A 25424-nucleotide genomic window follows, 5' to 3' on the forward strand; every position below is an offset into this window, starting at 1 on the left:
AGCCCTGTCCCTGACTTTTTTACTTAGCATAGAGTGTGTGAGGTTTACCTATGTTGCAGCACATATCTGTACTTTATTCCTTTAATGGCTGGATAGTACATTGTGTGGATATGCCACATTGTGTTTTTATTTACCAGCTAATGGAAGTTCATGTTGTTTTCACTTTGGGGCTATTATGAAGTAATGCTGTTATAAACAGGTACAAAGTTTTTTGTGTGAACATGTGTTTTCATTTTTTTCCTGGGCATATACCTAGGAGTGGAATTTCTGGGCCATATGGGAAGTCTATTTAAAAAATCTTCCAAAGTAGCCCCATAATTTTACATTGACACCCACAATGTATAAAGGTTCTACTTTCTCCACATCCTTGCCAACACTTCGTTACTCTTTTATTTGTTGTTTAATTTTTTTAATTATAGTGATCCTAGTCAGTATAAAGTAGTAACTCATTCTGGCTTTAATTTTTATTTCCTTCAACTGAGCATCTTTTCACATGCTTATTGGGCATTTATATGTCTTCTTTTGTGAAATGTCTATTCAAATCTTTTACCCATTTTAAAAATTGTGTTATGTTAGTCACCATAAAATACATCATTAGTTTTTGATGCAGTGTTCCAAAATTCATTGTTTATGCACCACACCCAGTGCTCCATGCAATACATGCCCTCCTTAATATCCACCACCAGGTTACCCATCTCCCTACCTGCCTCCCCTCTAAAACCCTCAGTTTGTTTCTCAGAGTCCACAGTCTCTCATGGTTTGTCTCCTCTGATTTGCCCCCACTTCACTTTTCCTTTCCTTCTCCTCATGTCCTCCATGTTATCTCTATGTTCCACAAGTAAGTGAAACCATGCGATAATTGACTTTCTCTGCTTGACTTATTTCACTCAGCATAATCTCCTCCAATCCCATCCATGTTGGTACAAAAGTTGGGTATTCATCCTTTTTGATGGCTGAGTAATATTCCATTGTAGATATGGACCACATCTTCTTTATCCATTCATCTGCTGAAGGGCATCTCAGCTATTTCCACCATTTGGCTATTGTGGACATTGCTGCTATGAACCCTGTGGTACACATGGCCTTTCTTTTCACTACATCTGTATCTTTGGGGTAAATACCCAGTAGTGCAATTGCTGGGTCATAGCGTAGCTCTATTTTTAATTTTTTAAGGAATCTCCATACTATTTTCCAAAAGTGGCTGCACCAATTTTCATTCCCACCAACAGTTTAAGAGGGTTCCCCTTTCTCCACATCTTCTCCAACATTTGCTGTTTCCTGCCTTGTTAGTCTTTGCCATTCTAACTGGTGTAAGGTGGTATCTCAATGTGGTTTTGATTTGAATTTCCCTGATGGCCAATGATGATGAACATTTTTTCATGTGTCTGTTGGCTGTTTGTATGTCTTCATTGGAGAAGTGTCTGTTCATGTCTTCTGCCCATTTTTTGACATGATTATTTCTTTTTTGGGTGTTGAGTTTGAGAAGTTCTTTTTTTTTTTTTTTAAGATTTTATTTATTTATTTGACAGACAGAGATCACAAGTAGGCAGGGAAGCAGGCAGAGAGAGAGAGGGGAGGAAGCAGGCTCCCTGCTGAGCAGAGAGCCCAATGTGGGGCACAATCCCAGGACCCTGGAATCTTGACCTGAGCCGAAGGCAGAGGCTTTAACCCACTGAGCCACCCAGGTGCCCCGAGTTTGAGAAGTTCTTTGTAGATCTTGGATATCAACCCTTTGTCTGTAGTGTCATTTGCGAATATCTTCTCCCATTCTGTGAGATCCCTCTTTGTTTTGTTGATTGTTTCCTTTGCTATGCAGAAGCTTTTTATCTTGATGAAGTCCCAAAAGTTCATTTTCGCTTTTGTTTTGCCTTTGGAGACATGTCTTGAAAGAAGTTGCTGTGGCCAATGTTGAAGAGGTTATATTGCCTATTTTGATGGATACTGCCAGGATTTTGATGGATTCCTGTCTCATGATGAGATTCTCTCATCCATTTTGAGTTTATCTCTGTGTTATGAGTATGGTGAAAGAGAATAGTCCAATTTCATTCTTCTATACATAGCTGTCCAATTTTCTCAGCACCATTTATTGAAGAGACTGTCTTTTTTCCACTGGATATTTGTTTCTACTTTGTTGAAGATTATTTGACCACTGGGGCACCTGGGTGGCTCAGTGTGTTAAAGCCTCTGCCTTCAGCTGGGTCGTGATCTCAGGGTCCTGGGATCGAGCCCCGCATCGGGCTCTCTACTCAGCGGGGAGTCTGCTTCCTCCTCTCTCTCTCTCTGCCTGCCTCTCTGCCCACTTGTGATCTCTGTCAAATAAATAAATAAAACCTTAAAAAAGAAAAAAAGATTATTTGACCATAGAGTTGAGGGTTCATATCTGGGCTCTCTACCCTGTTTCATTGGTTTATGTGTCTGTCTTTATGCCAATACCATGCTGTCTTGGTAATCACAACTTTGTAATAAAGGTTAAAATCAGGCAACATGATGCCCCTAGCTCTGTTTTTCTTCTTCAACATTTCCTTAATGATTTGGGGTCTTTTCTGGTTCCATACAAATTTTAGGACTGTTTGTTCCAGACTTTGAAAAATGCCACTGATATTTTGATCAGGATGGCATTGAAAGTATAGATTGCTCTGTTTTGCCCATTTTTATTTTTTTAATTAAAAAATTTTTTTTATTTTTTCAGTGTTCCAAGATTCATTGTTTTGCCCATTTTTAAATTGGATTATTTTTCTTCTCACTGTTAAGTTGTAAGTGTTCTTTATATACTTTGTATACAAGTGCCTTATCAGACATAATGATTTGCAGATACTTTCCTTCAGTCTGTGCCTTGTCATTTAACTTTCTTGATGGTGTTTGTTGAAGTATAAACGTTTTAAATGTTGATGACTTTTTTTTATTTTTTGTGTTTATTGTGTCATATCTAGTAAGTCACTAATTTAAAGTCACAAAGATTTACTTATATGCTTTCTTCTAAGATCTTTATATTTTTAGCTCTTACATTTAACTCTCACAGGACTCACTTTGAATTAATTTTTGTGTATCATATGAGATACGGATCCAAATTCATCCTTTCGCAGATGGATACCAGCACCATTTGTTGAAAAAATTATCCTTCCTCCACTGGGCTGCCCTGTTACCTTTGTTGAAAGTAAGCTGATCATCAGTATAAGGTCAATTGACCATCACCATTTTGTTAAGCAATGTTGGCCCCACTGGAGTAGTGGAGTCCTAGAGGCCGAAGTATAAAGTAGCCCCCTGGATTCCAAGACCACCCCTTTTGGTCCATTCTGAGGATGGTCCTCATTCATTTTCAGTGTTGTTTCACTGCCCTCTATTTCCAAGGTTTATTTGCCTTCTAAGGCTCAAGTTCACCTGATCACCCTCTATTCTCCATTTCCCTTACTCACCAGTGAAAACCCCCCATTCCCATTCTGCCCCTTTTCAGAGTGTTCTTCTTTCCCCACTTCCCAGTGCAAATAATTTCTTCTTCATTATTTGGGCCTACATATTCCACGTTGGACCTAATTTTCGGCACGAGGTCCCATGTGGCCACAATTAATATTTGCTAAAAATTGTAATTCCTGAAATAGCTTTTCCTTTTTCACAAGTACCTGAATCAAAAGATCTCTACTAGTCAATCAATGTTCAGATTTCTTGAATTTAAGAGCACAGACTCTCAAGGCTAGACTGACTGGATTTCAATCTTGGTTCCATCACTTATAAACTGTGTGCCTCAGTTTCCTCATGTATAAAATAGGGACATAACAGTCCTTACCTCATAGGGTTGTTGTGAGGATTAAATCTGCTAATTCTTGGGAAGTGCTGAACATAGTACTTGGTATGTATCAAAAGTGATATAAGTTTTGCTGTTAGTATTTGGGAAAATACCTGCCCATTTCTTATGTGTAAATATTCTCATGATATTCTTATCATGGTCTTATCTTCACAAAGGGACTATCAGAAGTCATCATCACCACTATCGAATATTGGGGAAAAGATGCCATCTTTGTAAGGGCCGTGGCCTGGCCACGTGGGCATACGTACCAGTAATGTAAATGAGAGCATCCCAGGGAATTTTTCCTTCTTGACAATAAAGGTTGAGGTTCAGTAAAGCACATTCCCTGTCACTGTCATTAAATTCATAGCAAATATTCCAGCCAAGAGGGCCAAACTTTTTTCTCTCCTAGAAGGGACAATGAAAATAGTTCTACATAAAATTTGATAAAATTAAGTTTGTATGAAGTATTGAGAAATAAAAGGTTTCTGTTGAATTTGGGCATCCTCATTCTGTAAAATCAGTTAAGATCATGAAGTTTAGCTTCATCTAGGCTTTCAGTTTGGCTTTCAGCAAACATGGGCAGCATCTCTTCCTCCAGTCCTGGCTCTTCCCCAAAATTTCCAAAAGAAAATTTGACATTACTGAAAATATAATAGGTCTGTGAAAAGGACATTTGTCTTTCATGGCAAAATAAAATGTTTCCCCATCAAAATAGGTAGAAAAAAATATGCTAATCATCCATCTAGTGGCAAGAACTACTCTCTATTGTTCTAAGGAGTCTGTCCATCACTTAGGGTTTTCAGTCATGTCACAATGCGCTGACTACATACTGACTTCTCTGCAGTGACATCTTTTTTTTTTTTTTTTTTAAATGGTACACAGAATCCTAACCCTTGTTTCATGACTTCACATTGTGAAGCCTTTCCCTTCCCTCATTATTTCCCTATCCCACTTTTATTTCTTAATTCCAAACTGATGATTACACCAGAGGTCTCATATTCCCTCCTCTTGATCTTGAAATTTCTCTAAGTTTTGAACCACTGCCCCTCTTAGCTGTTTTTCTTTGTACAATGGGGCGTCACACCTGGAGACCCTAGTCCCAACGTTGGATCTGCTCCAAGACCTTGTTTACATATTTATCTCATATCTTGTGTATTTAATTTTTGTTTTTTTTTTCTTTATAGGTTCTTTCTCTGGAGACCATACACATTTGAAACCCACGGAGCGAGTCTAAATAAGACACTATCTAGAAACATGTAGTCAAAGAGTCAGAATTTAAGTGCAGGGTCACAGTATGGACACCAAATTACAGCAGTGAACTTTGAGCAGAGGGAAGGAGAAAGTAGTACTGAGTTGAAGGTCATTTTTCAGGGGCCTTGGGGCTCTGGTCACAGGAAAGAGGCTCTTAAGGGTGGTGAGCCCAGTCAAACAGAACAGGCAAGAATGAAATTATTGCAAGAAAAAATTATAGACTCACATGATATGTATGTGCAAAGAAGGAATAATACAAATAATCCTGAAATAATGGAGATATGGGACTACCAATTTCAGGAGTAGAGTCTGGAGGGAAGCAGATTTGGGAGTGAGGCATAGCTGAAGAGATTTATTTTTTTTTGCTTTTGAATTTGACCTCATGCATATGAGGTGACGGTGTCCCTTAGTCAAATCAGAGTAGAGCTGGGAGGCAAAGCTGTGAGCTGCAGAGGTGAGGGGAGTACTGAGATCAGCTACTGAGTGAGAACAGCTTCATTTCAGACCCTGAATAGAGCCTCAGCACTTCACAATGTAACTTGTAAGCTTTCCTGTAATTCCCACTTTTTCTGTATTTATTAACATAATGCACTTTCTTGTTTCCACTAAAAAGCAAAAAAAAAAAAAAAAAAAAAAAAAAAAAAAAAAAAAAGAAAGAAAAAGAAATGAGTGTACCTGAATAACTGCATGAAAGAAACAGATGCCAAATATTATTTGTCTCCATTTTTTTCCAAGTATATTTTCTTCAAAAAACGAAGGTGTCATTTCAGTAAATGCTCGTCTGATATTTGCACGTAAACCTTTTGGAGGCTCATTGGTTACCTGGATTCAACACACAGGGGGCAGAGAGAGGGGGGATTTTATAGATTTGCATTATTTCTGAATAACACACATAGACTGAAGCCATTGAGAACATGTAGATAACTGATAACTGTGGGGGCATTCCTGGCATGTGGGGGCCTGCTCTGTATCTTGCTCAGCCTCAGTCTCTTCAGAGTCAGGCCTGGTGGGGTCTTTAGTCCTACAGTGGGTGAACTGTCTCCACAAGAACCTCAGACAATTTCTTTTGTGTCCATTTTCTAAATATGGGCCAGAAAGTATGTTCAGGCCTTCCCTATTGGATTTTTCATGCGTCCCAACACATGGCATCTCTTGATGACATAACAGGGAAGGAAGAGGCATCTCTTGTTCCTGAGTGATCATTCATATGCAGAGGCTTCCCATATATCTGAGGTTTCCAGCACTGAAATCCAGCAACCATACTACCTGTAGGCCTTCCTGTCTCTCACATGCTGAAATATTCTCTTAATTCTGGGAGGGGTTCCATTCTCACTACTCTGCATCCTTGACATTTTCTTAAAGAGTTGAAGGATCAACAGACTAGGGCACACAAGGATGTGTGGCTTGCCAAACTGTTTACCTGTGTGCTATCAGGTGAAGGGATACTGACTTCCCCCTTCCCACCTGGGCCACCCAGACTTTGACGAGGTCCTACGCGGGGCTTGAGTTCCCTGGACCCACTTGGGGAACACACTAAGGCCAACTGGTTCGCATCATTCCAACCATAGGCATATGTTACCTTGACAGAATTTTGAAGAACTGTAACAGGAAATGTACTGCTAGGCATGGAACTTAAAAAGAGTCGAAAAGTATCCTTGATAATGATATCTGTTTAAAACAAAGAGAAGACAACAAAAAAGGAAAATGCTTAACTTAATACTTTACATAACAAATATTTATTACGAGGTAGCAAAAAACCACTGTAAGTTCTGTTTAAAGACTAGTTTGTTTTAAGTCTTTTATGTTGTAAAATGTTCAAAGTGGAGGTGGGAGGATTTTTTATAGAAACTCTTAATACATGAAAGATTGGCAATCCAGAAACTGGCACATCTGAGTAAAGAAATTAAAGACACATTAATTTTCAATACTTGGAGGTGTTAAGGGCCTTTCCTCTGATATTGGGAAAATTTTCATTTAAAAAATAGGACAGTTATTGCCAGTGCTCATGAAGTGTTTTGTTTTGTTTTTTAACGACTCAATTTATGGAAAATTGCATGAAAATGGTCAGAAAGTCCTATGGAGGAGAAAGGGATTTCTCTACAGAGAGGTTCAAAGGGAACTGAAGGTGCAGGGGTATGGACAGACTTCATAAGTACCATGAAGAAGTTTAAGTCAATATGCTTACTTTGTGAGCTCTGCACAGAAAATGTAAGAAAATGAGTTTCCTTCTGGGTTCAAAAGGCTAGAGCAAAGTTGGGAAAAGTGGTGTTCCTATTACAGGAAGATGCAGTCATCACCCAAGGATGACTTTCTTGGTGCTGGTTTTTAAGTAAATATTATGGTGTTTCTCCAACATTCCAGGCCTGCTCCCTCGCTAGAGTCTTTTCATTGGCTGTTCCTTCTGCCTGGAATGCTCTTTCTTTAGATTCCCTCACTTTCTTCAAGTCTTAGTCAAATGTTACCTTCTCAAAGAGGTTTACCTATATTACATGTTTAAATTGCTATCCACTCTTTCTCCCCAGAACTCCCCCCCATTTCATTCTGACCTTTTTGTTTTCTTTTCCCCCAAAGCACTAGCCACATTCTATCATACCATATAAACTAATTTATTATATGGTTTAATTATTGTTCATTCCCTCTCACTAACATTTAAGTTCTAAGAGGGTAGATATCTATGATTGTTTTGTTCATTGCCCTACCTTAAACATCTAGAACAGTGCATGGTACATGGTAGGTTCCCAAATACTTATTGAATGAATGCAGATTAAAGCTGAATTTATGCTCCTTATTTTGGTAATCTAAATTCATGAACTACATTAAATAACTAAAATTAAGTTAGTTCCAGTACAATTCTAGAGCAATACTAAAGTTGCTTGCATGGTAAAAACTATTAGGTATAGAAGTCAGACATCAACCAAAGTCTTAGGGCTAATGATTTCAATAACCAAAAATGCAAAACATGAGAAAAGCATATTTAAAGAAGGACTTTTCTTTTCACACTTTCCCTCTTATAATTGCAGAAGCATCAAGAATATTAACTTTCATAGACATCATAGAAGTTTCGAGCTGGAATGGAGTCTTAGAAATTATCTTAGCATAGGATTTCTAGGGAAGCTACCATGTGGGCATCTTATGGCTGGGGAAACTGAGGCCCAGAGAGGAGATATCGTAGCATAGACAAGAAATAGTAGGGGCAGAAGTCTACTTGGATCTTAGAATTTCAAGTCTGGAGTTTTTGCTTCCTCCTTTGTTTCTTTTTTCTTCTGTTCACTTACTCTTTTCAGGTTATTACCTGAATGTATTTTATTTTAAATGGGTTTAGGTTAAACATCAGAACTCAAATAGGTACATTACTAAACGATTGTAACACAGGCCAGAAGATGATTTTTTTTTTAAAGATTTATTTATTTATTTGAGAGAGAGACAGTGAGAGAGAGCATGAGCAAGGAGAAGGTCAGAGAGAGAAGCAGACTCCCCATGTAGCTGGGAGCCCAATGCGGGACTCGATCCCGAAACTCCGGGATCATGACTTGAGCCGAAGGCAGTCGTCCAACCAACTAAGGCACCCAGGCATCCCCAGAAGATGATTTTTTTAAATCCATTTAAGCTTTGGTAAGCCAAAGGTGTCAACTTTGGCTGGTTTCCATAGCCTGTCCAGCTTCCAGCATATACTCGCTCTTGTCCCAGTCACCATGAGGCTTAACAACGTCTCCCTATTTTGAAGTAGTTCCACTACTGTAGTTGCACTGCAGCAAATTGCTTTTTTTGATGCCTTCCATTTCCTTCTTAATTTTAATCCTAATCACCAGCAACCCCTGAACAGTGGTGAATACCTTCTTGTTATTTTTTTCTTTAATTATTTAAATGGAAATAAGCCACCAGCCCAGTTGGAAGCTGGCCTCTCTTGTTGCACTGCAAAAGGGTAGAAACAGTGGAAATTCTGGATGGTTGATGTGAACAACTTTATCCTTGCTGCAAGAAGCAGCCTACAGATGCAAGGGGTGGGGGAACCAGGAAATGAGGGATCTTTAGGGGATGGCTGCTATGTCTTGGCTCCGTGGTGGTGTCCGGTATAGACTGGCCACTTTATAAAGTCAGCAGTAAGGAAAGTCACTTGCAAGACCAGCTGTATAGCTCTCACCTTCCCAGAAGGCTTCTGCGGTCTGGGCATAAAGGAAGACCCCAGAGAAAGGGCTCTGGATATCCTAGGTTAGCAGGAAAGTGGGGCTCACCCTGCTTATTAACAAAAATACTGTTCCTAAGGTTTCAATTATTTTCATACTAACATTCTAAAATGAGGAGGGTTAGTTGGTACAGGAATCGCAGAGAATCAGAAGTAGTGAAACATGACTAGGTGGATTGGTGGCAATCTGAATCTGTGAATCTTCTCTCTTAGTGAAAGATGGAATTTCCTTTCTTTGTCTTAAGTCCATTTTTCTATTTCTTTTACCATACCTTTAGGTAATCTATTTTGAATTCAAATGGCCTCCATAGAAAGGAACATGAAATAGAAATGATCCAGTGGATCATACCCACAACTTGGAATTCTGAAGATCCTTTTTCAGGTTTGGCTTATGTAATTTAACTAAAACTCTCTAGTTCTAAAATTCTTCCTCTTTAATATGGGGAAACATAATTCCTACAATAAAAAATTACTACAAGCTTGGATTCATCCTTTTCATCCTTTTCCTCTTATAATTGCAGAAGCATCAAGAATATTAACTTTCATAGACATCATAGAAGTTTCGAGGTGGAATGGAGTCTTAGAAATCATCTTAGCTTAGGGTTTTATAGTACAAAATACAGTATAGAGTTCTGCCCCTACTATAGAAAGTCTACATAAAAAGCTATTATTATATTATATTATATATTATTATATATGTTATATAATTAATATATATTATATATTATTAAAAAGCTATTATCTGCAATTGCTATTTTCAACGTACTTGAATCTGTGAAGGTTTTAATTAGTTCTTCCATTGCCAACATCCAAGAAACAGCAAGATGGCAGTTTTGCAAAAATACCCAGTTTCCTGATTTCATTGCTTCTTTGATCATTCTTTCAGCAATGGGTCCTTGTCCTTGCCCCAGTGAAATTGACTGCACCCTGAATTCCACAACAAAAAATGTTGTCTTATGTTATTTATAAGCAATGAGACTATGAAGAAATATAAATTACATAGACTCCTAAAATATACACACATTTCAAATCCTCATTTTAGTAGATGTGTAAATATTTTTTCTTGTTTTTAAGAACATTTTCTACTACAACACACATATAGAAAGTCTAAAAAAACCAAATATATAGCTCTATGAATTACCACAAATGAATACCCATGGTTGAGAACGAAGTTTGCCAATCCTCAGAGACATGCTCTTATGCCCCTTTCTATTCCAACAACTCTTCCTTCCTCCTTCCCACAGGGACATGTTATCCTGATTTCCAGCACTATAGATCAGTTTTTAAAAACTTAAAAAAATTTTAAGTCTCACATCCATATAGAGTAAGTCCATAAATCATTGGTGTATGGCTTAATGAAATCTCTTGAAGTGACTGTATACTTATATCACCACACAGGACACAAAAAGGAGAGGATTCCCAGCACCTACCCAATCAATAGACTTATTCATTCCCAAGGTAAAAGTTATTTTGAATTCTAACACCATAGATTAATTTTACTAGTTGTTATATTTTATATAAATGGAATCATATAGTATATATATATCTTCTATATTTGGTCTGTTTCAATCAACATTATTATTATTATTTTTTAAGATTTTATTCATTTGACAGACAGGGATCACAAGTAGGCAGAGAGGTAGGCAGAGAGAGAGAGAGGAGGAAGCAGGCTCCCCACTGAGCAGAGAGCCCAATTCGGGGCTCGATCCTAGGATCCTGGGATCATGACCTCAGCTGAAGGCAGAGGCTTTAACCCACTGAGCCACCCAGGCGCCCCTCAACATTATTTTTTAAATGTACTTTTTAAAGATTTATTTACATATTTGACAGAGAGAGAGAGAAGGAGTGAGCACAAGCAGACAGAGCAGGAGGGAGAAGCAGGCTCCCTGTTGAGCAGAGAGCCTGAAATGGGGCTCCATCCCAGGACTGAGATCATGACCTGAGCAGAAGACAGAAGCTTAACTGACTGAGCCACCCAGGTGCCCCAACATTATTTTTAAGATTAATTTATATTATTGTGTGTCATTGTAGCTCATTCCTTTTCATTGCTATATAATATTCTACTCTGTGATTTTTTTTTTTTAACCATAATTTATTCATTTATTCTGCTCTTGATGGACATTTGGGTTATTTCTGCTTCTTGGCTATGACATCCAATACTGCACTAAACATTCTGCTACATGTTGCTTGGTATACATGCACACTCCATTTTCTTTTGTATATTCCCAGGACTAGAACTGCTGTTTGAGACAGTATGTGTATGTTTAACTTTATTATAATATCAAATTGTTTTCCAAAGTGATGCAACCATTCTGAATTCAACTTCCACTGAGAATATTTGTTTCTCCATATCCTTGCTCGCACTGTTTCATTTTTGCCCTCCCTTCCCCCCCACCTCCCTGCCCTGCCTCTCAAATTCTTCATATCCAAGAGATCATATGATAATTTTCTTTCTCTGATTGACTTATTTCACTTAGCATAATACCCTCTATTTCCATCCATGGTGTGGCAAATGGCAAAGTTTTGTTTTTTTGATGATTGACATCTAGTTCTCTCCACAGTTTGGCTATTGTGGACATTGCTGCTATAAACATTTGGGTGCATGTAACCCTCTGGATCCTTACATTTGTATCTTTAGGGTAAGTACCCAGTAGTGGGATTTCTGGGTCATAGGGTAGCTCTATTTTCAACTTTTTGAGGAACCTCCATACTGTTTTCCAGAGTGGCTGCACCAGCTTGCATTCCCACCAACAGTGTAGCAGGGTTCCCATTTGTCTGCATCCTTGCCAACATCTGTCCTTTCCAGACTGGTTAATTTTAGCCATTCTGACTGGCGTGGGGTGGTATCTCACTGTGGTCTTGATTTGTATTTCCCTGATGCCGAGTGATGTGGAGCACTTTTTCATGTGTCTGTTGGCCATTTGGATGTCTTCTCTGAAGAAATGTCTATTCATGTCTTCTGCCCATTTCTTGATTGGATTCTTTGTTCTTTGGGTGTTGAGTTTGAGAAGTTCTTTATTGATTTTGGATACTAGCCCTTTATCTGATGTCATTTGTAAATATCTCTCCCATTCTGTTGGTTGTCTTTTGGTTTTGTTGACTGTTTGCTTTGCTGTACAAAAGCTTTTAATCTTGATGAAGTCCCAATTTCTTATGTTCTGGCTTCCCTTACCTTTGGTGATGTTTCTAGGAAGAAGTTGCTGTGGCTGAGGTCGAAGAGGTTGCTGCCTGTGTTCTCCTCAAGGATTTTGATGGATTCCTGTCTCATGTTGAGGTCTTTCATCCATTTTGAATCTATTTTTGTGTGCAGTGTAAGGAAATGGTGCAGTTTCATTCTTCTGCATGTGGCTGTCCAATTTTCCCAAGACCATTTGTTGAGGAGACTGTCTTATTTCCATTGGACATTCTTTCCTATTATATTGAAGATTAGTTGACCATAGAGTTGAGGGTCCATTTCTGAGCTCTCTATTCTGTACCATGGATGTGTGTGTCTGTTTTTGTGCCAGTACCATACTGTCTTGATGACAGCTTTGTAATAGAGCTTGAAGTCTGGAATTGTGATGCCACCAACTTTGGATTTCTTCTTCAACATTCCTCCAGGTCTTTTCTGGTTCCATATAAATTTAAGTATTATTTGTTCCATTTCGTTGAAAAAAATGAATGGTATTTTGATGGGATTGCATTAAACATGTAGATTGCTTTAGGTAGCATAGACATTTTCACAATATTTGTTCTTCCAATCCATGAGCATAGAATGTTTTTCTATTTCTTTGTGTTGTGCTCAATTTCTTTATGGTTTTTTGAGTATGGTTTCTTTGCCTCTTTGGTTAGGTTTATTCCTGGGTATCTTATGGTTTGGGGTGCAATTGTAAATGGGATTGACTTCTTAATTTCTCTTTCTTCTGCCTTGCTGTTGGTGTATAGAAATGCAACTGATTTCTGTGCATTGATTTTATATCCTGACACTTTGCTGAATTCTTGTATGAGTTCTAGCAGTTTTGGAGCAGAGTGTTTTGGGCTTTCCACATCAAGTATCATATCACCTGCAAAGAGTGAGAGTTTGACTTTTTCTTTGCTGATTAGGATGCCTTTTATTTCTTTGTTGTCTGATTGCTGAGATGAGTACTTCTAGTACTTATGTTGAAGAGCAGTGGCGATAGTGAATATCCTGCTGTATTCCTGACCTTAGGGGAAAAGCTCGTAATTTTTCCCCATTGAGAATGATATTCACTATGGGTTTTTCATAGATGACTCTGATGATATTGAAGTATGTACCCTCTATCCCTACACTGTGGAGAGTTTTGATCATGAAGGGATGTTGTACTTTGTCAAATGCTTTTTCAGCATCTATTGAGAGTATCATATGGTTCTTGTTCTTTCTTTTACATTAATTGTACATATTATATTGTACAATTAATTATATACATTAATTGTATATCAATCATATAATTGTATGATTATAATCAATCATATTGATTGATTTACAGATGTTGAGCAACCTTGCAGCCCAGGAATAAATCCCACTTGGTCGTGGTGAATAATCCTTGTAATGTAGTGTTGGATCCTACTGGCTAATGTTTTGGTGAGAATTTTTACATCCATGTTCATCAAGGATATTGGTTTGTAATTCTCCTTTTTGATGGGGTCTTTGGCTGGTTTTGGGATCAAGGTAATGCTGGCCTCATAAAATGAGTTTGGAAGTTTTCCCTCTATTTCTATTTTTTGGAACAGTTTCAGGAGAATAGGTATTAATTCTTTTTTAAATGTTTGGTAGAATTCCCCTGGGAAGCCATCTGGCCCTGAGCTCTTGTTTGTTAGGAGATTTTTGATGACTGCTTCAATCTCCTTACTGGTTATGGGTCTGTTCAGGTTTTCCATTTCTTCCTGGTTCAGTTTTGGTAGTTTATATGTCTCTAGGAATGCATCCATTTCTTCCAGATTGTGAAATTTGCTGGTGTATAATTGCTCATAATATGTTCTTATAATTGTTTGTATTTTTTTGGTGTTGGTTGTGGTCTCTCCTCTTTCACTCATGATTTTATTAATTTGGGTCCTTTCACTTCTCTTTTTGATAAGTCTGGCCAGGGGGTTATTAATCTTATTAATTCTTTCAAAGAACCAGCTCCTAGTTTCATTGATTTGTTCTACTGTTCTTTTGGTTTCTATTTCATTGATTTCTGCTCTGATCCTTATTATTTCTCTTCTCCTGCTGGGTTTAGGCCTTCTTTGCTATTCTTTGTCCAGCTCCTTTAGGTGTCAGATTAGGTTGTGTATTTGAGACTTTTCTTGTTTCTGGTGAAAGGCTTGTATCGCTATATTTTTTTCCTCTCAGGACTGCCTTTGCTGTGTCCCAAAGATTTTGAACAGTTGTGTTCTCATTTTCATTTGTTTCCATGAGTTTTTAAAAATTCTTTGATTTCCTGGTTGATGCACTCATTCTTAAGTACAATGCTTTTTAGCCTCCATGTATTTGAGTTCTTTCCAACTTTCCTCTTGTGATTGAGTTCTAGTTTCAAAGCCTTGTGGTCTTAAAATATGTGGGAATGATCCCAATCGTTTGGTACCAGTTGAGACCTGATTTGTGAACCAGGATGTGATCTGTTCTGGAGAATGTACCATGTGCACTAGAAAAGAATGTGTATCCTGTTGTTTTGGAATGGAATGTTCTGAATATGTCCCTCTGGCCCAGTGTGTCATTTAAAGACTTTATTTAACCTTGTTGATCTTTTGCCTAGATGATGTGTCCATTTCATCAAGGAGGGTGTGAAAATTCCCTGCTATTATTGTATAATTGTCAGTGTGCTTCTTTGATTTTGGTATTAATTGGTTTATATAATTGGCAGCTCCCATGTTAGGGGCATTTATATTTAAAACTGTAGATCTTCTTGGAAATATCCTTTATGTATGATATAAGTCCTTCCTCATCTCTTATTATAACCTTTGGCTTAAAATCTAATTTATCTGATATAAGGATTGCCACCCCAGCTTTCTTTTGATGTCCATTAGCATGGTAAATTGTTTTCTACCCCCTCACTTTAAATCTGGAAGTGTCTTTGGGTCTAAAATCTGTTTCTTGCAGATAGCATATCAGTGGGTCTTGTTTTTTATCCATTCTGATACCCTGTCTTTTTATTGGGGCATTTAGTCCATTTACATTCAGGGTAACTACTGAAAAATATGAATTTAGTGCCATTGTGTTGCCTGTAAGGTGACTGTACTATACATTTTTTTTCTGTTCCTTTCTCGTCTGTTACTTTTAGGCTCTCTTTGCTTAGAGGACCCTTTCAATATTTCCTGTAGGGCTGGTTTGGTGTTTGCAAATTCTTTTATTTTTTGTTTGTCCTGGAAGGTTTTTATCTCTCCTTCTATTTTCAATGACAGGCTAGCTGGATATAGTATTCTTGGCTTCATATTTTTCTCATTTAGTGCTCTGAGTAGATCATGCCAGTCCTCTGTGGCCTTCCAGTTCTTTGTGGATAGGTCTGCTGCCAATCTATTATTTCTACCATTGTATGTTACAGATGTCTTGTCCCAAGCTGCTTTCAAGATCTTCTCTTTGTTGCTGAGACTTGTAAGTTTTATTATTAGATGACAGGGTGTGGACCTATTTATATCAATTTTCTGTGCCTCCTGGATTTTGATGCTTGTTCCCTTTACCAAATTAGGGAAATTCCCTGCTATTATTTGTTCCAATATACTTTTTGCCCCTCTCTCTCTTTCTTCTTCTTCTGGGATCCCAATTATTCTGATAATTTTGGTCTTATGGTATCACTTATATCTTGAATTCTCCCCTCATGGTCCAGTAGTTGTTTATTTGTCTTTTGCTCAGCTTCTTTATTCTCTATCATTTGGTCTTCGATATCACGAATTCTCTCCTCTGCCTCATTTATCCTGGCTGTATGAGCCTCCATTTTTTTATTGCACCTCATTAATAGCTTTTTAAAATTTCAACTTGGTTAGATTTTAGTTCTTTTATATCTCCAAAAAGGGATTTTATTTCTCCAGAAAAAAGATCCTCTAGTATCTTCCATGCTTTTTTTGAACCCAGATAGCACTTTGATAATCATCATTCTGAACTCTAGTTCTGACATCTTACTAATGTCCACATTGATTAGGTCCCTAGCTATCAGCACTGCCTGTTGTTCTTTTTTTTTTTTTTTTGAGGTGAGTTTTCCACCTTGTCATTTTTCCAGATAAGAATAGATGAATGAGAGCACAAAATCCAAAAAGGGTAGCAATGACCCCAGAAAAATATATACTAACCAAATCAGAAGAGACCCGAAAGGAAGGGGGGAAGAAAGAAACAAAATATATATATGTATATATATGTGTGTGTAGGTTTGTATGTGTTTATGTGTGTGTGTGTGTGTGTGTGTATGTGTGTATGTATATATATATATATATATATAAATATATAAAGACTGGTGAATAGAACAGAGCCACACACTTGATTTTGGGTGTATTTTGGTCTGTTAGAAGAAACTGCATCCCAAAATTTTAAATAAAGAATAACATATATATACAAAAATAAGAAGAAACATGGTGAAGGGATGGAATGTAACTGTAAAGATGAAAATTTAAAAACATTCTAAAATAGGCATTGATAAGATAAGAAGTTGGTTGAAGAAAGAAAAAAAAGGAGGAAAGAATGTGATGGCTGGAGACTAAAGCAAAACCATATGCTACATTTAGTGTATATATTGGTCTGTTAGAAGAAACTGTATCCCAAAATTTTAAAGAAAAACATATATATATACACAAAAAATAAGGTTAAATGCAATGAAGGGATAGAATATGACTATAACAATAAAACTTAAAAAAGATTTTTAAAAAAGGTATTGATAAAATAATTCAAAAAGGTTAAGATACGATAGAGGAAAAAATTTTTTAAAATACAATAAGAAAAAAAAAATTGAAAAAATGTAACTTTGAAAAGCTAAGGAATCATGGGAAAGAAGCCATGAATTCTGTGTTGTATTCCCCTAGCTCTGGAGTTCTGTAGTTCTCATTGATTTGTGAACTTGGTCTTGGCTGGATGTCCTTTCACTTTCTGGGGGTGGGGCCTATTGCAGTGATTCTCAAATATCTTTGCTTGCGGTGGAATTGCACCCCTGTCCTGGGCCAGGCTACATAATATTGATTTTGCTCTCAGGACCTTTTGTTCCCTGAATGCTTTCCATAGTGCTTTTAGGACAGCAATAAAAATGTCGGCCTCCCAATCTCTGGCCCTGGAGGACCTGAGAGCTTGGGCCCCCACTCCTCAGTGTGCCCTCAGAAAAAAGCAGTCAGCCACTCTCATCTCCCTGGTCTCTGGCCATGCTCCAGCTCACCCGGCCTGTGACAGAGTGTTTTTATCCCTGGTATATAGCCCCATTTGGAATCTCCAAACCCAGCAGATTCCTGTAGCATGCTCCTGTGCCGATCCTCCTAGAGGAGGAAGGAGGGGGGTCTCCCTGGATCTGCCACTAGTAGAATCCCTGCTTGAAGAGCAGTGGTCCAACCGTGCCTTGGGTCATGGTTTAAGGTAACCCTGAGCTGAGAGCCCCCTCCTCAGCTCCATCTCTGCTGCTGGCTTCCCCGCTTTGATACCTGGGAGTTTTGCTACACTCAGACACCCCTGGTCTTTTCCTGACCTTGCAGGTCCCGAAACCATACTGTCCCTGTGACGGCTCCACCTCCTGCTTAGCCTCTGGAGTGACTTCTCTTGGTGGAGCAGACTTCCAAAAATTCTGATTTTGTGCTCTGTTGCTTTACCACTTGCTGGGAGCCAGCCCCACCCCTGTGGTCTCTCTTCCCATATATCACCTTGATTCACTTCTCCACACATCCTAACTTCCAGGAAGTGATCACTTTTCTGTTCCTAGAATTGCTGCTCTTCTCTTGGATATCCTGTTGAGTTTGTAGGTGTTCAGAATGTTTTGATAACTATCTAGCTGAATTCCTGGGATCCGATGATATTTAGGTGTCCTACTCTTCCTTCTTGCTCCTCGCCTCCCAGACTCTTGATTTCTGCTCGGGTTATGATCTTAGGGTCATGAGATTGAACCCTGCATTGGGCCCCACACTGGGCATGGAGCCTGCTTAGGATCCTCTTTCTGCTTTCCTCTTGCCCACAGTGCATGCATTTTCTCACTCTCTCTCTTAAAAAAAAACCAAAAAACAAAAAACTAACAACTTAAAGAAAATCTACTTCTGGTGTTTTGGATCTTATCTATTGAATATATGTTTCTATATCATTAATTTCTGCTTTTACATTTTTTCCCTTCTGTTAGTTTAATCATTACATTTTAGATTGCCCTTTGCCTAATACATGCACTTAAGCCTATAAATTTCCCTGTAATCCTAGCTTCAGATGCGTCTCACCAGTTTTGATATATCTTCACCATTATTCTATTTAGTACATGTTTGAATTTCCATTTCAATATCTTCTTTGTCTGAAAACAATTTCATCTTAGCTTTGTTTAAAAAAATTTTTGACAATGGAGTGCCTGGATGGCTCAGTTGGTTAAGTGTCCAACTCTTGATCTCAGTCCAGTTCTTTATCTCAGGGTCACGAGATCAACACAGCATGAAGTCTACTTAAAGTACTGTTTTGAGAGGAATAAAATTCTATTTTATTTACCAGACAGTCACTGGCTTTCAGTACTTTGAATATACATTTTTGTGCCTTTCATTGTTTCTGCAGAGAAATCCGTCAACAGCTTACTTGCATCTTTGAAGATAATCTGTTTTTACTGTATTGTCTTTGTTTTTTCTACAATTTACTGTGATGGGTCTTGGTAGAATTGCTTTATAGATTCTAAGCTTTGTTAGTTGTGTACAATTGGTGTTTTTTGGTTTGTGGGTTTTTCCTATAAAAGTTGCCCTTTTAATCCCTAATATATATATGTGTGTGTGTGTATATATATATATATATATACACCTTGAATTATTTTATGTTTAATACGTAGAAATATTTGAGACATACAAAAGCTACAAAGTTAATATAATGAATATTCATGTACCTACAAACCAGTGTATGAAATAAAACACTGTTTACATGATCTGAACCTGCAGTGTCCTTGTCCACTTTTATCTCATTACCCAACCTTCACTTTCCAAGGTCACTGTTATCTTGGATTTGCTATAAGTTCCCTACCTTCCTTTATACTGTTACTGTAATTTTATGAATTCCTAAATAATATATAACATAATGTTTATATATTTTATCATACTTCTCCAATATTATATGGTTTTTCTACAATTTATTTTTTTGGTTCTGTATTAGTTCATGTACCTATCTATATTGATATACATAATTCCATAATTCCATAATTTTAGTTTATTCATGGCTATAGTGTATTATATTCAATTTTATAAATATACCACAACTTGTATGATCATTTTTCTAGATGGACATTTTGGATGGTTCCACTGTTTTTTGTTATGTTTCTACAAATGTTCTTGAACACAGCTCCTTGCACCATGTGACTGTTTTTATTCTAGGTTGCAGATTCAGTAATGATTTGTTGAGATGTAGGGGATGCCATTTTCAACTTTAACATACTGTTAACTCTTCAAATTGATTTTAACCAATTTTTTACTTTTGTAATATGGATGTTTCCATTGCTCCATACCTTTGCCCACCATTTTGCCAATTTCTTGGTATGAAAATGATATCTCCTTAATGGCTTTAATTTGTGGTATCCTAATTACTTGTAAGGACAGACATCTTTTCATATGCTTATCAGACATTTAGGTTTCTTTAGTTTTCTTATCTGAAAATTCCGGGAACTCTCCTGCTCATATTTTTTGTCTTTGTTTATATTGCACTATTTTCTTCTTCTGAGATCAAGAGTTGGACACTTAACCAGGTGCTGAGCCGCCCAGTACTATTTTCTTTTTCTTATTAATTCACAGGAGCTTTTAACAGTTCCCTATACTAATTCTTTGTTAGGATTTCAGAACTATAGGCAAACAAATGACTAGGATCATAAATTTTATGTGTCAACTTGACTGGGTCACACGGTATCCAGATATTTGGCCAAACATTACTCTGGGTGAGCCTGTGAAGGTGTTTCTGGGTGAGATTAACATTTGAATGGGTAAACTGAGTAAAGCAGATTGCCCTCCTCAATGTTAATAGGCCCATACAATCAATTGAAGACCTGAATAGAACAAAAATGCTCCTGCCTCTACAAATAAGTGAAACCATATGATAATTGACTCTCTCTGCCTGACTTATTTCACTCAGCATAATCTCTTCCAGTCCTGACTATGTTGCTACAAAAGTTGGGTATTCATCCTTTCTGATGGAGGCATAATACTCCATAGTGTATATGGACCACAACTTCACTTATTTGTGGAGCATAACAAATAGCATGGAGGACAAGGGGAATTAGAGAGGAAAAGGAGTTGAGGGAAATTGGAAGGGGAGGTGAACCATGAGAGACTATGAACTCTGAAAAACAATCTGAGGGGTTTGAAGGGGGGGGGCGGGGGGGGGTGGGGGGACCAGGGGGGGGGGATTGGGGGGGGGACGGATTGCATGGGGCACGGGGGGGTTTTGCAAAAAAAAAAAAAAAAAAAAAAGGCTTCTGCCTGTCTGAATGGTGACATTGGTCTTTTCTGGCATTTGGATTCAGACGGAAACACTGGTTCTTGGGTGTTAAGCTTCCTGGCTTTCACACTAGAACTTATACCATTAGTTCTCCTGGTTTTTAGGCCTTTGCACTGGAACTATACATTGGCTCTCTTGGATTTATTTCCTCCTTGCTGATTTTGGGACTCTTTAGCCTCTATAATCACGTAAGCAAATTTCATATATATATATATATATATATATTTCATATATATATATATATATATACACATATATATAATAATTATATGTTATATATGTATATAAAACATAAAAGATTTTTTCTTTCCTTTCCATCTTTCTTTCTTTCCTCTTTCCTTCCTTTCTTCCCTCCCTCCTTTTCCTCCTTCCTCATTCCTTCTTTCCTCCTCTCCTGTACTCTCCTTTCTTTTCCTAATTGGATCTGTTTCTCTGGAGAAGCCTGACTAGCGCAGACTATGAACTCCAAATGAACAGATAGGACCCAACATCTTATAATCTTACCAGGGAAAAGGCCAGACCAACTACTCCATGGGGGAGTAGCTGACACCTGTCAGGTGTCAAGGCTAGAAATTTCCTTGTAGATAAGAGACCTCTACCCTCCCCTGCCACCCGAGGTCTTATGCACTTCCCTACCCATCTGAACACCATTTTGGAGAGGACTGGGAGAAGAAGAAGTCAGGAAGACTGACCTTTTTTTGAGAGAGAAACCAAATCAGCTTACCCTGGATGCATTTAAAGTAAAGTAAATGTGTGAGTTTAAACTTCCCCCTGCCCCTTTTACTCAGCAGGATAGAGGCTCATGAGAAAGAGGAGACTGATAATAGAACATAAGGAGCTCTGGAATTTTTTTGCACATTTCATATGGAGTAAATCAGTCCTTTTACAGTTACAGTAAGGTAACGTCTTAAAATACAAAAAAGTTTTAATCCATATTCCACTAGCTTATTATACATTTTGGATAATCTTCCCTTTATTCAAATAAAGTTTACATCTGCTTTTTATTATTTTTGACCCCATTTTAACAACAGACATAGCTAAATATTAATGTATCTTAATTTATTTAGTAAGGGATACCTAATGTGGGGATCTACACTCCACAGAGGGAAGAAAAAGGGCAAACTTTAACAAAGAGATGTGCATATGAATTATAAAAATGGCACAACATGACCTTACCTTTCTGAATACCCGCTGTCCCGGGCAAACCTCTGGAATGCACCCATAGGATCCGAGCCAGTGCTTAAGATAAATACCAGGGGAGTGTTATATGACATGTCTTGATATAGAGTGGGCAGGTCCACGGGTGGTGTCTCTATAAAGCGTTTTCCAAGATTTTCTATTACAAAGTCTGTAAGAGCAAAAACCACCTGAAAGTTGAAAAGAAAACCATTTAAAAAATAGTATGTTGGATGAGGGTCCTTCATAATTCTATCCTATTTCTCCCCTTCAGCTTCTCTGACAGGGTGCCCTGTTGTTCTGCACTAATTTTCTCTTGATTAGGTATCTTTCTTCCTACTGGATTTAGGCACCATGTAATTGCTAAAGGTCATGGTTCTCATGACCTTACGGAGCAAGCTGACTATTTGATGAAAGTCTCTTGTCATTCCATCCATCTCCAGACCTGCTGTTGCCCCATCCTTGCCTTCTTTGGTCCCATCCTTCTCTCATTCTCATGGACTTTACTTTCAGTCCTTCCACTGTCTCTTTTTGCACTATCCACACACCCCCCCATCTTCTTTTTATCATACAATTAGGCTCTACTGTCTCCTATTCTTAAAACCAAAACAAAAGCCTTCCCTTGATTGCTGCTCCCCTCTCAGCTATTTCCTTTCTTTTTTTTTTCCCTTCATAAGCCAGCTTCTCAGAATTGACACCATATATTGTCTCCCCATCTTTTCCCCCATCTTCCTCTCTCATTTTACTCATCAGCCTCTTCTGATTTTTCTTGGGAACCAGCCTCAGCCTTGATGATCATATCCCTGCCTGGCCACTTCCTACACCGATGTGTTTCCTTCACAGATCCTATCCTAGCCTGCTCACCCCATTCCTACTCTTGCAGACCCTCTCTAGCCCACATGGAGCCTTTGTATGAGATGGGAAAAGGTGTCCCTTCTTTAATATACTTGTCCCAGAAAGCTGTCATGATAAATATACAAAACAAATCTACGGTATCTACAATGCAAATGGCTCCCTTAAGTCTTGTGCAGTGCACATCCGGCACAACTGTAAGCAGCAGTCCTGCTTTAACGTTCTCCCTCCATTAGAATTGACATCACCTCATCCAAAAAATTTTTGCATGTTTTCTGTTGCCATTGTTGCTGGGAGAGGGTACATCTCAACCTGGTTCAGGGCCATGGCCTTGGACTGTACTCTCCTGTGGCCAGTCTGGGAAAAGATGTTTACATACCTGTCCACTTAAGTGAGGATATAGTGTGGTACTAACTATAAAGGTGGCCTGGGCCAAAGGGCCAGCCCTGCAACAGGGCCAAGAGGGTTGGAGCTTAGTTTTAGCTATGTCATTGTGTGACTAAATGTAATTTCAACAGCAGTTTCTCATTATTATTTTGAAAAATATTTTTGATAGTATGATCTATTTATTTGCTTTTTACTTTGACAAAAAGTGCTTAGAGTTTATAGTAAATAACAATGTACAAAGCACCAGTAATTTATTTCTTGGGGCTGTTATGTACATATAAAAGCAGTAACGCACTCATGAAATGTTTTTGAACTCAAAAAGTTGGAGAAATACTTCTTCCCACAGCTATGGTCTAGGGAGTTAGGCATTTCTTGAAGGCCACCCTCTGAAAATCCCATGTCTGGCTGCAGGATCAGAGACTTTCTAGTCTCTTCTCTCTTTATCACCAAGTCCTTTGCTAGGGGCTCCTCTCACTTTCTTTTTAAATTGAGTTTCCCAATTCTGACCTATGTGACTCCACTATGTCTTGCTTAGAACCGTTTTTGTGGCCTGTTGTTTGATCCTTAACAGGCTCTGGCTGAGGCCTCCAGAGCATTTTTTTAGTTCCTCTTCCCTATCGGAATCCATAGGGCATTTTAAAATTCAGGTGAATACTGTTTTGAAGGTACTGATGGGCCGATAGCATACAAATTCACTCTTGAGAGACTCTGTGTTTGAGAATCCTCTGCCTGTTGCTTTCATTGTGACAAGAAGGTAAGCTTTAAACATTTGGGAATGATGATCCCTTGTTCATCCTTCCTGAGTGGCCAAACCTCATTCTCCCTGAGTGGCCAAACCTCATTTAAGTTATAGTATATTAGATCATGGGTAAAGACCTGAGGTGTGGGGTGGCTACCACATTGTGTGTTATATTAGAACACAAGTGCTCACACTTCTTATCATACTCAAGTTCTTTTTTAAAAAAAAGTGGTAAAATAGATATAAAATTTAGCATCTTAACCATTTTAAGCATATAGTTCATAAGTGAAATTGCATTCTTCTAACAGGTGTTTCTCAAATTGGAAAAGCCATGCAATTGTTGCTCTGAGAAGATTTCATCCTGGGTGACTGTCTACACTGTGGTTTTCGACAGGAAAAACCTGGCTCTCAAAGATACTGCCACCTTCCCAAGGTAGAGGAAGCCTGGACGGAAACACCAGGACTATTAGGGTTAGGGTTCTTGGTAGATTTAGCCTTGGAAATCAACAATGCTGCATGTGATGTGTCTTGATGTCCTCGTTCATCTGCTCTGAGAATGATCATTTCTCTTTATATATGTTTAATCACATTAAAGGAGGGGTTCACAAAATATGGTTTTCGGATCAGCATCAGCATCATGTGGGAAGCTATTAGAAATGCAGATTTTTAGCCTGTTGCCCAGACTTGCTGAATCAGAAACTCTGGGAAGTGGACCCCAGGTCTCTGTGCTTTACAAAAGCCTCTAGATGATTCTGATTCACACCAAAGTTTGAGAACACTGGTATATAGGACCTTTCTTAGCTTTGGTGTGGTGATGAATTATTGTCTATCAGGAAATCTTTATTCATCTCTGATGTAAATGATAATTTCTTTTTTTCTCTTTCTAGTTCAAATTTCTAATAACCTTATCCTGAACCATTCTTAGGGCTGATGCCAAAGAAAGAATTGTTGGAATGACAGGCATTCTACTTCCTGTTGCAGTTCTAATGACTCTATCACCTGGTTTACTTAAGTAAGTTTTACTTACTTAAAACTTTACTGGTTTTCATTTTAATTTAATTTTAATTTTAAGTTTTTTTAAGTAGACTCCAGGACCAGCATGGAGTCCAATGTAGGGCTTGAACTCACAACCCATAGATCAAGACTGGAGCTGAAATTAAGAGTCAGATGCTCAACCAATTGAGCCACCCAGGCACTTCTACTTAAGAGTTTTTTGAAATGAAGTTTCATCAGTAGATCCAAACATGCTATTTCTGAAGGAGGCTGAATTTTATGCAAGCTTGCAGTACTTCACACAAGCCACTGTGCTGGAACATCCTTTTTCTCCCAAAGGAGCAATTGACTCTGCCATTTAGAAACACTGGATACCCAGTGGGCTTTGCTTGTGAACAGACCTGGGATCAACAGTCTCTAATTGCACAGATCTTATATCTGGTTTTATCCTTGTTCTAAG

The 25424-nt window shown here is 38.1% G+C and overlaps 1 protein-coding gene across 1 annotated transcript in view; it reads right to left on the minus strand.

The window, feature by feature from the left end:
- The window catches only part of DNAH6 (dynein axonemal heavy chain 6), a 227255-nt gene that overhangs the window by 32438 nt on the left and 169393 nt on the right, over nt 1-25424 (minus strand). Inside the window, exons 64-68 of the mRNA XM_059405712.1 lie at nt 21994-22184; nt 9985-10145; nt 6615-6703; nt 5711-5857; nt 4051-4189 (exon numbers count right to left, since the gene is read on the minus strand). Of these exons, the coding sequence (XP_059261695.1) occupies nt 4051-4189; nt 5711-5857; nt 6615-6703; nt 9985-10145; nt 21994-22184 (727 nt within the window). The remainder of the gene's footprint in view (nt 1-4050; nt 4190-5710; nt 5858-6614; nt 6704-9984; nt 10146-21993; nt 22185-25424) is intronic.

Source organism: Mustela nigripes, chromosome 7, assembly GCF_022355385.1.
Source record: "Mustela nigripes isolate SB6536 chromosome 7, MUSNIG.SB6536, whole genome shotgun sequence".
Lineage (NCBI taxonomy): Eukaryota > Metazoa > Chordata > Mammalia > Carnivora > Mustelidae > Mustela > Mustela nigripes.